Genomic DNA, 16,268 nt, shown 5'->3' with positions numbered 1-16,268 from the left:
TAAAAAAATAGATGAATGAATGTTTGAAAATTAAAGACCATTTATTGCATTTTTGTCACATCTACAAACGTCCATTATTAATAGTTCTTAAATACAGTCGCCAGTTTTACAAATCAAACACATAAAAAAGACACAACTTTGCATTCAAATAGAGAAAATATGCACTATTTAATATGACTTTTTTGACCAAAAATAAGCATTATCTTTTTCTGGACAGACATCCAAGCTTACACCTCCCTGCTCTGTCCCTTCAGGTTTAATAACCTTCACTAGAACACACACGCAGGGACCTCATGAGGAAAAACTAATAAGCTGTAATAGAAACTCTTACATATTCCTTTGCACAAGGTTGGACCCTGTCCGTCTTTTTCACTTGCAATAAAGCCTACATAAATAATAGAATATGTCCATAATAAAGTTTAATTACTGCATGTCCTACACTCATAAATAGCTTGTCTGATTAGGCAACGAGCACCACGGATAATCCTACAGAAGTATGTATTACTCCCCAGCTAAAGTCCATCAGTCAGCTGCTACGTTTGAAACTTTCCACCCCCTTTGGTTACACATCAACACTCGAGGAGTTTCACAGCGCTAAACCAAAGGAAGCAGAGATCATTTGCACTGCGAGTTCTTAGTAACAAACTGGATATTAAGAGCTAAAATGCTCTTACTTGACTAAAACTGGAGATTAGAAGGGGACGAGCAGCTGCTGAACTCAGTCACATAAAGACCAGAGATTTCTGTTCAGGCCAGTCTCATAGACTTCACTGTAAAACCAGCAGCCCATCGAGCCTGCAGTTTGTGTCCTGGCTAAGGTGCATCCTAATAAGGCGATAAAGGTTCAGCTGAGTAATTAAGACTCAGTAAGTTACATAATTGATTAATATTCCTGAGGTGATGACTCAGACACGTCATGTGGTAAATGTTATACAGGCAGGATTGTCCGATACTTTGCAGCAGTCGCGGTAAAACGCTGCATGACCCTGATATTATTAAATATTAAGAAGCCTCAAGCGTCATTGTCCATCTCTATTGAAATTCTGCTAACACCGAATTGTGCTGGTGCTTCTTCTTCGACGACGGTGAAGACGACGATGGCGAGGAGTTCACCGGTGCGAGCGTGACGCTGTAGAGGTTGGCGACGAAGGCCTCCCAGCCGCGGCGCAGTGCTCGGTCCAAGGCCTGGTGGGAGCAGGAGGAGTAAGGGTTAGCTACATTACAGCCGCTGACAGGTGACGAGAAGAACCTCAGATGTAGTTACAATGTTGCGATGATAAAGGCACGCCCACATGGCAGCAGTCTCCCCTAGCAGGACATTGCATCACAGACAAAACAGCTCAGCAACACCTCAGGGAATGTGACACAGCTGCTCGAGCGCCCTCGAAACTCTACATCACAGTCCGATCGAGCATGTGTGAAACAATGGAGCAAACTGCTAGGACCCAAAGGATCCCACCACAGGAGACCTCGGTGCTCTTGTGTTGATAATGAGTCAGTAGCTGTTTTGTGGCTGAGCTCTTCAGTCTTGAATTGAGTTTGTAGTTAGATGCTGAATTTAAATTGGCCAAGCGCTTCATTAAACAGGTAAAATAATAATAAACACCTGGAAGTAGCCATTTGCTTAATATAAATGTATTACTGGAAGTTTTTCTTTGAATTTTTAAATATGTTGAATGATAATGTTCGACATTATCCTGCTCTGGGCTCATTTCTTGCGCACTGAATAAAAGGATTTTTCCTGGAATTCACTGGAAGTATACAAATTAATGATTGTTTCTGTTGTGTCGCAGCACGGCTGCTTCCTGGGAAATTCCAAGAGACACGCTATTGACCTTTTCTATAAAAAGAACCAATGAGCTTCATTTCCATCTGGAAAATAATGAGCTCACTGGAAACAGGTTGTGAACCGAGGCTGTGGTAACTCATGACTAAATATTTAACCAGCGCCGCACACTGAGCAGAAACCGACCAATCGTCTGCAGAGCGGAGCTGATTAACAGCACTGGAATGTTTTTTCACGGTGTGGGGTTTAGCAGGCGGGTCAGCATCACCTGACCTCGTTCCACTGATCAAAGGACATGATAGAGGAGCCACGGGAATGTCACCTGTGTGTGTGTCAGCAGGAGCAGAAATTCTTTACAATAACCTGCTTAATTTTTCGTCATTAAAAATGACGTAAAGGAAAAACTCATTTGTGGGTGACTTCATGTGCCGTGACACGCACCAGTGGCCGCTGGACCTTGGACGCGCAGTGGCAGCATGTTATTAAGGTGATATGATAGTCTCCATGGCAGTTAATAACCCAGAGTGCATTACGTGGAGGATGGCGAGGGAGAACTTTACCCCTCTGTTCCACACATGCTGGGCGTGCAGTTATACAACCTTCAGCTTCGGCTTAAAGTTTAACCCGACGGAGCGAAGCTAAATATGGAGTTTATGTAAATGTGACAAACTGAAGAGGAAGTTGACACAAGTCTGCAGCCTAAAACAACACCGCACATTTTCTCTCACCTTGCGGTAATTTTTCCTCTTCACCACTTTCATCCCTTCCTCTTGCTCCTTCGTCATCCTCCTCTCCTCCTCCTCTTCGTCTTCTCTTCCTCTCTTCTTGTCTCGGATAAGGACTTGGTCGTCAGCGTCCTCCCGAGCCGGGAAGTGAACGAGCACGGGTTCCTTCTCCCTGCCCGCCTTTTCATTTTCTTCCTCCGCCTTCTTCAGGTTCTCCATCTCTACCTCAATCTTCACCCTGATGAAGTCAGCTGGACCCTCCGTGCCCAGGCTGGGCCTCTCTTCTCTGGCTGCGTCCTCGTCTGCTCTCCCCTCTTTCTGCTTCCTCCTGGAGCTTCTCCTCCACCTGCTGCTGCGGCGGCTGGGTTTCCTCCTCAGGAGGCTCTCGTCATCATCTTCCATCATGCCTTCGCTGAAGCCAAACACCTCGCCTTCTTCCTTCTCATCAGAACAATGCACCGCGGTGATGGATGGGTCACTCGACACTCCCTCCTCCATGTTGCAAACATTTACACCAGTCTCCTCTACCTCTGTGGCGGCCTCGGGCTCGTCGAGGCGACCGTAGAAGCCACTCGATTTGTCCAGAAACTTTGGGGCCCTGATGGAGCTTCGGACTGAGCTCATCCTGGAGTTCCTGCCAATAGCCATCTTTTTGTTGGAGTTTCTTCGAGCTTCTGTCTGTTACTTCTTTTGGCCTCTGGTGCACTTTCTCACACACTCGTTCTGCTCCTGGTTTGTTCCTGCTGAGAGAGGAGAGATTAGAGTTTAGTGCTGTTACATAACCCTGCCCTCTGTCAAACGCACAGTCTGATCCATTTCCATACAGGCAGCCAAAATTTCAAGAACAGTGATTGGAGATAAAAGCTGAAGGAAAAAGCGTAAAAGACCATAGACGATAGATAATTACTTTTCACATCAATGTGAGTATGTGTGTGTTTTATCAGCCTGTCTGGATGGTAAGTACTGTACAACAGATATGCTATGCAGGCGTCACAAGAATGTCTGTGTTTGAATATCGGTGGCCGTGACCGAGCCCGCAGGTCAGAGTCAATGTTATCGGGGTTGTGATGATAACAGATGTCAAAAAACTGAACGCGCAGCATTCTTAGCGCTGGAGATAAACACACAGGGAGTCGGACAGCCGGATGTGCAGCCAAAATCAATGACTTCAGACTAACTGTCGGTGTCAGCGACCTGCTTGTCTGTCCATTCTCCACCTGTTCTGAAAGTTAGTCATACAATCTGCTTCAAACATCGGCATGGGTTTTTCGGGGGTCCCGTGTAAGCACAGTGTCAAATCACGGGCTGTTTAGATGAGTTCCTTATATTCTGGCTGTGTTGGAGTGGCTGATGACTGCTCCACTCCGTGTGCAGGAAGAGTAGCATTATTACCTCCACCAACGAGGTTATGTGCCAGTGGCGTTGGCACGACTGATCCACGCTAGCGCGTTAAAACAGGCTAATCCGCATTAACGAGGTAACGCAGATCAATCCGTGTAAGGGGTTACTCGCCGTTAACACGTTAATGCGGCTTAAACGCGTTAATGCTGTCATTACAACTAACGCGATTAACAATTAACCCATCTGGAGCGCAGACTGACTCAAAATCCCTGAAATGTCTCTGTCAACGCATTTTGGGCAGTTTGTCCATTTTAATCGCGTTAATCATTAACCACGTTAACGCAGCCCTATTAGAAACTATTGCCAACCTATTGAAACTTCCTTATAACATCTTAAATATCATGTCACATTTGACCTCTGACCTCTACAATGTTATATAGAGCTATTTAAAATGACAATAGGTTTCTAAACATTTAAGCTAATTTTAATAAACAATGAAATGAATGCTACAAATGTACAATATCCGCATAAAGAATAAACAATACAAAACAACACTTATTGCACTTGTTTTGTCCAAAAAGTTGTGTGTATGTGTGTGTCTTTGTGTAAGTATTGGAAGTTTACTGTACTTGTTGGGACCAAAATCCTGGTCAAACAAGTTTAAAGGCATTTTTGAGACTCAAAATGTGGTTTTGGTGACAGGGTTACATTTGGGTTATGGTTTAGGGTAAGGGTTAGGGCTAAGCATTCATTTTTCATGGTTAGGGTAAGTGGCTCGGCAAAGTTCAACTTTATCGTCTTACATTTGTCGGCTACTCTTATTTTTCTCTCCCCTTTAAACCATGACTCATATTAACGCTCACTTTAACCAATACAGATGCAGCCAATAGAAAAAGCTCATTTTAATTTTAACCCTAAAAACAACTTGAAACGCTCAAACAAGCAAAGGCAACACGAGGTTCTACACTCAACTGCAGCAGGAACCGTTTTTCCAGTTTCAAAGATTTTGGAGTTTTCTCTGAGAAGTGACGGCTCTCGTGAACGTCGCAAGCCACACAATCAACGAGTGTCTCTTAGAGCGCTCCTCCTTTGAGGCTCTCAATGATCATTGCTTGCTCGACTGTTGTGTGAATTAACAGGAAATCATGTTAATCAACTTACAGATGTGCCTTTTGGGCAGAATTGCAACTGCAGCAAAAGCTTCACTCGTACTCTCCGCCTGGTGGGACACTTTTAATTAATAAAAGAAAAGCGGCCAAACAAACATGTGTGTTTGAAATGAGACGTACTCAGGGGTTTTGACCCTGCAGTGAAAAAGTGCAAGATCGCTTTCCCCCCTCCCTCCCTGTTAATTACCTTGTAAACCGTTTCACCGCAAGTTACATAATAACCAAGTCCACACTAATGCTCGTCTGAAGGAGTACACTTCCTGCTAATAACCAGAAACTGCAGACATACTTGGTGTTCTTTTCAGATCAGCTTTGTTTTTGAAAACAAATTAAGACTTTGGATTGTTACAAGGGTGGAAACAAAAAAACGTCCTTCTGTGCTCTGACAAACGGTGTCCTGGAAATCTCGAAGACTTGCGAAGTGCAGGTAACGTTTCATATAATGTGCAGATTGCAAAATAAAGACTGAAAGGTGTCGTGTAATAGGAGGCGAATAAAACAAGGATGCCTTAATTAAAGTGTTAAAAATTAAACAGGGCTGAGAAGCAGCCCAACACTGAGAGCATTAAACAGGAGTGCCTGCGTGCCTGTGGTAGCAATGCCTGCTACCACATATTTAACAGTAACGCCTTCAACAGGTGAAGAAATAGTTGGAGCCTTACCAGATCTCTCGCTCTCGTCTCGTTCCCCTCTCGGTGTGTGAGTCTGAGTGAGTGACACGGAGCCAGGAGCGCTGCTTATTGCCCTCATACACGTCACACGCCAACCCTGCCCAGACCTGCACAGTCTTCGTCACTGGTACGAACACACACGCTGTAAAACACTCTCCCTCTCTCCACCTACACACACACACCTTGTCATTACATCCTTGAACACACACTGACTTAGAGATAAAGCCATGTATTAAACAGGTCAAATATTAACTTACTGAAAAAAATCTCAGCAGCAGCGCACGTCCTACCTTTGCTGGGTAAACTCGCGGGATCCAGCTTTAGAAGCTTTGCAGGGATGAAGCGGTGGGTCGAGTCAACAAAGTTTTGCCTTCAATGCTCAATGCACCAAGGTCTCCATGGTCAAATAAAGGATTTATTGGTCCGAGATGGACACGAAGCCTTATGACTGAGAATCTATGATCATTCAATCTCTGATTTAACTCATACTTTGTTTTAGACAGCTCTTTATAGATTAACCTTTTATAAAAACTCTATTCACTTTATTCTGCCTGTGAGCTCAGTTATTGCACTCTTATGCATTACACCAACATACAGTGTATATCCTGTTGTCCTGGAGAGGCTTACCTGAACAGTCTGTTAACTTTTTGGATACTACTCTGGATACCAGGACTTCCTCCCACAGTCCAACAATATGTAATTAGTGAGGTTGGGTTAAATGTTAGCCCTGTGACAGTCTGGCGACCTGTCCAAAGTACAAAAACCATTTACATACTGCATTAATCGATCATTTTATAATCAAATTATTTGGAATATACATTTCTCTTTCATTCAGTTAGCACTTTATCATCAGCTGGTTATGTTAACAGGACAATTCATCACTCGCTTGGTGTCCAGATATCAGAATGAATCAACTTACTTCAGTTTCTCTCCACACTTTTTATCCAGGCTGCCTGTCATGTGGTCTGTGTCTGCGGTTGCAGTTTTGTCTTTGTTTTTGTCTGTAAGTTTGTTAGCTTATTATTAGCTGTGATGGAATGACAGGGATCGTTGTCCTTATCCTCCTTCCCATGAGAAGATCAGCTGGACTGTATCCATTTGCCAGTGGAGTGGCGTGGTCGGCCATAAGGGCGAAATAAGGATCACCAGAGTTCTTCACTTCTTCACAGAATGTGTTGTTGACATCAGGAATATAACATTTATGTACCATTCTGAACTGCATTAAGTTAGTGTAGATATGTTGCATGACCTAAACTAGACTGACTGATATGTAGAGAACAACTATAGTTTTTCCACTCTTGCACGAACCTTGGTCGTGATTCAAATTGAAGGCGTTCCTGTGAAACATGTTATTCTCTCAAAACACAGATACATTCATCCAAACACAAATAACACATTAATCTCTCTGCAAATCTTGCACAAAATCTCCCGTAACTGGTTGCATTTTTTGATTTGTTTGCCACAAAAAAGACAGCCGCTTAAATAACACTTAAAGCTTGCACTTTGCTAGAGAAGCAAAATGAGATCAAGCTATTTGTTTTGAAAATCAAAGCGTCTGCTTCATGTGTGTTTTTTGGTTTTTTTTTGTTTGTTTTTTCTTCTGCCATATCCACCCGTTTGTATCCAGCGTGCCTGCAATGATTTTTAAATCCAGCAGATGTCGCTATTAAGCAACACACCAACACGGCGTAAACACGGTAAGGGTCATGTAGCGCACACTCCGTGAGGCCTCATCTAGCCATCACTAGTCTGATCTGATCTGATAAAACAGTTAAGTTTGTTTCTGTCACTTTGTGCAGATCTAAAGGATCTTATAACTTACAGCTGCTGCGTGCTAGGTGGGCTAATTTTTGTGAATTGTGGGTGCAGCTCTGTGCAGCTAACCAGCAGGTTAACTTTAGTTATGTCTGTTGTAGATTCATCACTCTGGTCTCCAGCCGTGGAGCTACAGAACACAGGGAAGATGTATCCTGCCATAAATCCTATACATAGAAAAGTAGTAATGGTAATGTAGTTGTACACATGTTCTATATTAACAAACATTTCAGACTCTGTGTAATTGTTTAGTCATTGAAGTGTACACCGCAGCTGGAGCTAATTCACTCAATCACACCATAATTTATGAGAACATAAAAGCTTCTCTGTTTTTGAATGAATCAAAAATCACCATGAAAGAGCTGATCTGTGCTACACATCAGTAACTTGCTGTCTTGAGGGTTTGTTGACTTTTTGTAGATGTAGTTTGCCAATTTAACGTTAGCTGTTGTTTCCACTGAGCACTGGTGGATGCACTGATTTATCACTGGTATTTCTACAACGGCAGTATTGTTTTACTCCCTTAAAACATAGGTAGCTTTTTGTTCTCTTCACAGATGGCACAATAAATGACGTAGCCATGAATCCCCCTTGTGGACGTGTAACTTAGTGTCGTGGAGGGTATGTAGTGCTCTTCACTGGTTAAATTTGGACAAGCACGCCCAAAGATCAATGATTTGTTTGGCCTTCTCCTTTCTCCACAAGGCAAACAATTGGTCACGTTCTAATGAAAGTTTTAATGAAAGAAAGAGCTTCACAAATTAAAGCGCATTAACACGAGAAAACGCGGTCGATGCAGGACACTTGCAATACTTAGGGAGGTGTCGTTTCAGTGCAGACAATCCCACCAAACGCTTTCAAAGCATACAAATGTGGCATGAACTGGATTCAGTAGAGCATCCGTGTTTTTTAGTTGCACGATGAACACAAAGAGGGTGTTGCACCAAAGACCTCACTGTGCTTGGATTTCTAGCAGACCGCCATCTGCAGCTTGTACGAAAGACGTCAACTCGTCTGCAAACACTCGCCATTGACACAATCGCATTTCAAATCTATGCGTCAAAACGAGTCAAATGATCCACAGGAAGACCAAAGCCAGCGTCAGAGACCTTTTAGATGGTCTGAACATAAAACGGTGCCATACGACGATCCCACATTCCTAGCTCTGTGAGAAAACAGTCTTCCAGATATGCCGGAGGCCTCCTGAATTTGGATGGGAAATGCCTACTAAAATCAGAAGTCTGCTGGCTGGCCTCTGGCTGAACAATGTCTGAAACAGGTTCTTAGGCGAAGCCTCAGGTGGATGAGTAGAAGTTTCTGGTGCCCCAGGAGTCCTTGAAAGATTGTAACTATTTCTTATCAGTGTGCTTATCTTGGCTATCAAGGTCTTGGGTCCAAATCCACCTGCAGCCTGTCTGTGTGGAGTTTGCATTTTCTCCTCGTGTCTGCATGGTTTCTCTCCGGGTACTCTGGCCTGTTCTCGTAGTCAAAAGACAGTTAGTGGGTCAATTGGTCATTCTAGCCTTAGGTGTGAACGGTTGTCAGTTCCTGTGTTGGTCCTGTGACAGGCTGGGACCTGTCCAGGGTGTACCCTGTGCCTCACCCTAGGACAACTAGTCTACAGCCCAGCTGTGAGCCCAAAATGGATAAGCAGAAGAAAATGGTTAGATAGCTTTAACCGTGTAAAGAAAACACAAAAATCAAAACATACATGATTGCTCTTTCTCCCCTTTTTGGTTCATAAATGAATCTCAGAGTCTCAATTAAGAATCACGCGCATCTCATTTGCGTTACTGATACTGAAAACAAGAAGGACAGACAACATTATCATCAGAGTATTACAACAATTAAACGCTGGACCATATTTCACTTCTGACTTTCCACAGGAAAAGTTACTTCCCCAGCTGTAGCTCATATCTGAGACCTCAACCCTGTGAATGGATGTCTGTCTGTGATGAATACTGTTTACCACAAAAAGCAACAAAGTAAAAGACAAACACCTGATGAAAAAATACGGTTGTGCCAACATCTTTGTCTCCGTGCACATATATGAATACTAATTCCTTATGTACGGATTATATCCCAAATGTGAAGCAATTAGTGTTTTCAGACAAAGAATTTTCTCAGATGATAACATTGGTAACAATGTAGCAGCTTAGCACTTTCAGAACTGTATTAAGTTAGTGTAGATACGTTGCATGGCCTAAACTAGACTGACTGATATAGTTTTTCCACTCTTGCACGAATCTTGGTCGTGATTCAAATTGAAGGCGTTCCTGCGAAACGTGTTATCATCTCAAAACACAGATACATTCATCCAAACACAACTAACGCATTAATCTCTCTGCAAATCTTGCACAAAACCTCCCGTAATTGGTTGCATCCCTGATTTGCTCGCCACAAAGAAGACATTTAAAAACCACACGCGAGTCAGTGTAACACCCTGAACTGTTAACTTCTAATGCAGGCAAACCCCGGAGTAGGAATGTGTGTATACGGATTAAAATCAGTTAGCCTGATCAATGATATGGTAGTGTTTGCACAGTGAACACTTTGTCTGGGTGGGACTGGAAGTGGGAGCTGTTTACCTCTGTGTGTGTCACATTTAATAGCCCTTTGTGCACCTTCATGTAAACGCATGCAGAGGGTTCCTCTGCAGCTGTGATGACACACCATCAGGAACACACACAGATTAGTTATTCATGACAGTGAAACTCATACTTTTACAGGTAATAATACAACTTCCTTCAGTATCACCGCTAATATCGTCTACTGCGTGTGCGTGCAGCTGCACTTGTGACTCATCGTGGACCAACAGTGGCGCGCATGTAGCTCTGACTTCAGCTCCTCTTACTCATCTCCCACTGCATCTTCATCTTGGAGTCCCTCCGCACGCTCCAAATATAGTCACCAAGTGGGCCGCTTCCCCTTAGAGAGGGCGTACCAGCTGTCAATCACGCAACTTCAGCTGTTCTGAGGTTAGAGAGTCCCCGCCCACGAGAGAGTAATCAGCCATGACTGAGCAGGTTGCAATGGTCGCTGTCAGGCACAGACAAGTTGGGGCTCGGTATCTGGACGGTGAGGTGAGGATGCGGTGAATGTGCTGAACATCCGGCTGGAAGACGGCGTTATAGACGGTGCTAGGTGCAGACGTGATAAAAATAACAGACACGCTGCGTGACAGGTCAGAGGAGAGGGACCGAGTCATATATCACAGCTTGACTACTGAAAGTGACACGCTCAGACAGAGAACAGATGTGCACAATGAATGTGGTGTCAAGTTGCTGCAGGCAGTAAAGGTTAAAGCCTGTCTCACTGCAGACTACCTCCATGATTTTCAATATAACTGCTGTTTAAAAAAAACTAATTTTAAAGACAAAAAAGCTTCACTTAAGTTCAAAAGAACTGGAGACAAACAAAAGTGACAAAACGTGTTTTTTATTACTTTTATTTCCAAGGCCAGGGACAGACATGATCACACTGTACAATGTAAAGAACAGTAATAAATACATTATACACCAGTAGAGAAGTTACTTACAGGCACTAATTACACGTAAGCAGGCACTAGCTGTTTTTACAGCGTCTGTTGCATTGCAGGGAGTGTGGAAGATGACAAAGCCCAGCAATCTTTAAGTACCAGGGATTTCCTGCCCGCTGGAGGCAAATTCAAGTGTTTTTCTGATCGCAGCAGTGTCGAAATGTAACGCGTTTGTTTATTGCATAACTCGTTTATACGCGCTTCAGCAGAGATGTTTGTTTAACCACTGCCTTGAATGGTTTCCACTTTGAGCGTGGTTTTTAAAAAGCATCGCTAAAGCTGCTCAGAAAACACTGGGTTAAACTAGCTGTGGTGTGATGACACCAGTTACAACCCAGAACTTGTGCGTTGGGTGTGGAACCATTACGCGGGTGTTTGTCGTGCCCGTGTTGCTAAGTTGCACCGCTTTGTCTGCAACACGGGTTGTTGAGGGCTTAATAAAGACGCAACAGCAAGTCGTCCGTGGGGTTTGTTCACTGCTCGGCGTGTTTAGAGAGCACCGTCTCAGTCATGGATATTTTTATTGTTAAAAAAGACGTAAGTATTCACTGCCTTGGCTCTACGATGCTTAATCCTAGTCATTGTTATTACAGTTTGAGTAAAGATTATTGACATCGCTTTGATGCTGATGACTTGTTTTTAGGGGTAAAAAGGAAAAAAAAGGATCTACATCCTGAATATTGACTTACAAACACAAAAATCAGAAGCCATGCATGAACTAAGTGCACAGTTGTAACTGATCCTTGGCCTGAAAACTGGAACGACACTGAAGGCTGCACTGCTAAACCAGGGTACACATTATATCCATGTGATTGAGGGACCAGAGCCACACCTGGGACCACATCCAATCAAAACTGTCCAATATACTGTTTGCTAATATTATCGGCCGATATCACAGATATATCCGTATCATTTCATGTTTTATACAAAACATAAAGCTGAAAAAGATCGAGGTGATTTAGAAATCTTGTCACAGTAAAGTAGGCAAGACGGCTAATTCCTGGAAAACATACTCTAGATATTAATATCAGGTTTTTGTTTTAAACCCCCTAAATATATCGGTATCTACCACAAATGTCCTGTATCTGTCAGAGTCTAGTAGACGCTTCCCTTGTTAATCATTTGTATATAAAAATAACAGTTTGCACAAAACGCTTAGACATGAGCTCAAATAAGCAGCTCAGTAACACTAAACATAAAATTCAGACCCAGAATTGAAAAAAAGATAAATGTGTTCTGAAATCATCACCAGCCCAAATCTGCTGTGTGAGCAAAACTGGGGTGATAAACAGTCCAACACCTTCAAAGTAACCTTTCGTACTTCGTTATCACACCCACACTACTGAAATGTACACGAGGGTCCTTTGAGCTGCTCCCTTACTTCCCATGGGGTCACGCTAGCAGACTTAACCCTTGGGACTGCTAATAGGAGTACACTGGCTTGTCCTACCCCGACGCTGCATTTGTGTCACCTCCTAGTCCCTACCCGGGGATCTTTGGCATGCTAGGCAAAGGTTTTACCCACAATAACATGAAGCCACAAACATTTATGATCATCTAACAATAATGATAAAATGTAGTTTTTTCCCCTACAAGGCAGTTTGTGAATGAGACACTCACAAAAAAAGCTTGGTTGTCTGTATTCCCCCTTCTTTCTTCATCATCATATTGACTCAACTCACTATTTAAAAAAAATGGAATGAAAAACCAAATCCTTCTTTTTAAAATGCCACTCGATGTTTTGGAAAAGATATATACACGGTTTCTGCCTGTCACATCATTTATACATCCAGCCCCTGTTAAAAACATCTAACTATTGCCGGGAACGGGAAACATCACAGGCGTCTAACTGAGCTACAAGAAAACAGAAGTGATACAAGACGACCCTGCTATGAGACGCACCCTCCCTCCAGTTTTAAGCCGCAGTGTTCCAGCAGCAAGGCTTCACAAACTAATACACTGGCGCCCCCATCAGGTAGCAGTTTAACATTGACACCGACTGTACTGCTAAACAAGGATTGCAAACTCAAAACTGAAAAAGACGCACACACTAACATACAATCAGCACAGTTATGACAAAACACACACTCGGTACACATCTATATTTACAACCGGGTGTAACAGTCTCTCAAAACCAGGTTCTCTTCTGCACTTTAGTGTTTACAGTATTTACAATGCAGTTACGTATGCAGCATTAACAGCAGAATATAATCACACACTGTGTGTGCATGTGTGTGTGAGTGTGTGTTGATGTGCATGTGTTTCCCTCAGACTTCCACAGCAGGGTCTGAACCCAGTCCCTGAGCCTGCAGCGCCTCCTCTCTCTTCATCTTCGGTTTCTCTGTCCGTGTGTGCCACACCAGCACCTGCAAAGCACACAAACACACTATTACTACACGTGACCTTATATATAAACTGTTACTAGAATTGTAATGCGACTACTGCAAATGCCAATGCACGAACACTTCTTTCTTAAAGGTCTCTTTTTCTGCGATTTCCATAAATCATAAAGAAAAAAGACTGAAGACTTCAAAACAAAGCATTTCACACTGAATCATCTGTTCTAAAATAATTATAGACAAGTCTTCATTCTTATCTCTTAACACACACGTACTTTAGTGCAGTTGTCTGCTTTGGGCTCCAGTTCATCCATGGTAACCAGTCCCTGAAGAAAGCTGCTTTCCAGCAAGCCCATTGGTGCCTCTCCGTCAAAGCATGCCTCTGGATTGGCCAGGACCAATTTAAGGGAAACAGCGAAGCCAGCCATGTCGATCGGAAAGGGCCGACTGGGACGCCAGCCGGTATGGAAGCGAACAACCTTAAACAAACCATCGTAAATATGATCTCAGTATTTTAGATCAAATGAAAAAGCTGAAAAGCTTAGCTCTTAGGTGCAGTTAGATGCAGGGGTTTTTTTGCATCTTTAAAACAGCAGCATGGCAAAATGTCAATGACCTTACCTTTCCTCCTTCAACCACAGGCCTCTCATACTTCATCCCACCAACCAGGCCCACCGGCCAAACTGACACCCGCTGTGTGCTCCTCATCTGAGGAAAAGAGGACATTTGTTCGCAAGCATCAGCAATAAGCCTAATAGTGAAAGAAATAAACATAGTCACACACTTAAATATCCCACCTCCTCAAACAACTGCAGGCTGTATGTGTTATCGTCATCAGCAAAGTACACCACTCCTTGCTGGTTATCCCCTCCTTGCTGAGCCCTCCTGTCCTCTCTAAGCCACCGTAGCCCTTCGTTTCTCTGCTCCACCCCACGGGGCTTGAGCCAGCTGGGGTCACCCTGAGCAGGAGAATGACTCAGTGTTTTTAAATAAGGAACAAAAAAATTGCAAGAACATGCATGGATAAGACAAAAAATAAAATAAAATTGAACGAACCTCCTGTAGTTTGCGGTCCTTGGCGGTGGGCATGTGTAGGTGAGTGTAGGTCAGGCCGCTCTTCATCAGCAGGTCGGTCACCAGAGGCGTCTTGTGTGGCGAGTCCTCCACCAAGATCCAGTGGAGCCGAGGGACATGGAGAAAAGTCTGGGACATACGAGTCAGCTCGGCCTTCTGCACCAGCCTGAAAACAGATGGAAATCGGAGAGAGGGTGAGATCAGTGCAGGAATGCACAGCGGAGGGTGGACACCAAGCATGGTCGCTTGGAAGACTACCTTGCATATGTCGGCGTGATAACAAAGATGGTGGGCAGGGGCGGTTTGGCTGGCTGCTTCTGAGGTTGCTTTGTTACTTCAAACTTCCTCATCTCCTCCTGAAGACGGTGTAGTTCCCCGCGCAGCCGAGATATGGTGCGGTCTTTAGGGAAGTCATGTTCTGTACAGTCACAGCGCTGGCCTGCACAAACAAATCAAAGCAAAGTGAAGCTCTGCCACTCAGGTTTGCACATTTTTGACTCCTTTACACCTGCTGATGCTGTAATTTTATACCATTATTAATTCTGCTCATAGGTAGGATTCACTTACCGAGCTGCATCAGTGCATAGATGAGGCCCAGGAGCGAGACCATGAAGTAGAGCAAAAATACAGTCTTCAGCTTTAGCTTCATCCTCGTTGCCATGGTGCCCTGACTAGCTGAAAGTTGACAGAAAGTGCAACTTGTTCACGCTTTTCTTATTAATCCAGTTGTTTATGTTCTGATGAAGTTGTGCAGGCTGTAACCGAGGAGCTAAACTGAGTTCAAATGTACCCAATTTGACACAAGCAACATTTAGCTTGCTAACAAGCTAAAAGGGAAAGCATTCCCATGCAGCGGGACGTTTCTGAGAAGCTAACTGAGGAAAAGTTGAAGCTGTGCACGGGTCAATGTGGCCTAACTCCTGACGAGGTCGAATAACATGAATCTAAATTGATCTCAATGATAAACCAGTGGAAGCTAAGCTGTATTAACCAGACAAGCACAAACATTCCCATTTTTTTCCTTTTCTTTTTTTTTCTTACCGGAGGCGACAATCGGCGGAGCTGAGCGATGGACGCTCAGAGCTTCATGTCATTTTGGACAGATGTGAGCAAAGGCACCTCACAGCATCCATTCATTCGGCTCAACTATGACATTTTTTTCTGCAGCTAATGTACCAACAGCGTCCGGTTTCTGTGCGACGCGAAAAGGAATCCCCCTCGGAACATTTACAGCCACACAGACGGTTCCAGAAGCGGCACAGAAATCTGTGCAGCGTAAAAATGAAAGAAAAAAAAAGGTACTTATCAAATTAATTATCACTCATTTGGATAAAACAAATATTTTTAAAATCTTAAAAAGGAGGAGCTCATTCTCTTGACAGTACTTTCGTTAGAGGATTTTTTCTTTTAAGGTTGCATTTTAGGGTCAACTTGAAAGAAAGCTAGAACAGAGAGGTCAGAGGTCAAATGTGACATCGTATTTGAATGCAAATTATAATTTAAATATTTTGAATCCCAATATATAAAATTCCATATGTACCTGTATGTTGTCAGTAAAAACAGTGATAGGAAGAAACTAAATAACAATTATTTATTTGACCTTTAGTTCTGACTTTGGAGGAAAGGTCAAAGGTCAAATTTGACATCGTTTTAAATCACTCCACAGTGCATTCTATATGTTGGCAATATACACCACACCTATATGTTAAGCATCAGTGACTGGTCTATACAGGCAAATCGGCAACCCTAACACAGCTACATGTGTAACAACAGCATAATAAAAATCTGAAAAACTGGTTTCCTGGCACAT

General features: G+C 43.3%; 2 protein-coding genes across 3 annotated transcripts; both read right to left on the bottom strand.

The window, feature by feature from the left end:
* Window positions 1-22: 22 nt before the first annotated feature.
* LOC146521680 (uncharacterized) lies at window positions 23-6,221 on the bottom strand. Of its 2 annotated transcripts, none has more exons than XM_085141595.1 (3): window positions 5,684-6,221; window positions 2,515-3,251; window positions 23-1,185 (listed from the first exon to the last, which is right to left on the bottom strand). In XM_085141595.1, exons 2-3 carry the CDS (start codon window positions 3,157-3,159, stop codon window positions 1,033-1,035), a joined length of 798 nt encoding a protein of 265 aa, XP_084997721.1. In that variant the 5' UTR covers window positions 3,160-3,251; window positions 5,684-6,221; the 3' UTR covers window positions 23-1,032. The 2 variants fall into 2 exon arrangements, with proteins under 2 accessions (XP_084997721.1, XP_084997713.1); XM_085141587.1 differs by having other exon boundaries at window positions 2,515-3,254; window positions 5,684-6,219.
* A 1,605-nt stretch (window positions 6,222-7,826) lies between these two features.
* On the bottom strand, window positions 7,827-15,736 carry b3gat3 (beta-1,3-glucuronyltransferase 3 (glucuronosyltransferase I)). Its single transcript, XM_085141575.1, has 8 exons — window positions 15,500-15,736; window positions 15,026-15,133; window positions 14,717-14,897; window positions 14,441-14,624; window positions 14,182-14,343; window positions 14,006-14,092; window positions 13,660-13,863; window positions 7,827-13,411 (listed from the first exon to the last, which is right to left on the bottom strand). Exons 2-8 carry the CDS (start codon window positions 15,117-15,119, stop codon window positions 13,313-13,315), a joined length of 1,011 nt encoding a protein of 336 aa, XP_084997701.1. The 5' UTR covers window positions 15,120-15,133; window positions 15,500-15,736; the 3' UTR covers window positions 7,827-13,312.
* Window positions 15,737-16,268: the final 532 nt, after the last annotated feature.

Source organism: Neolamprologus multifasciatus, chromosome 3 (assembly GCF_963576455.1).
Source record: "Neolamprologus multifasciatus chromosome 3, fNeoMul1.2, whole genome shotgun sequence".
Taxonomy (NCBI): Eukaryota; Metazoa; Chordata; class Actinopteri; order Cichliformes; family Cichlidae; genus Neolamprologus; species Neolamprologus multifasciatus.
The sequence above is the reverse complement of the archived record's forward strand: the minus strand, read 5'-3'. Positions and strand labels throughout refer to the sequence as shown.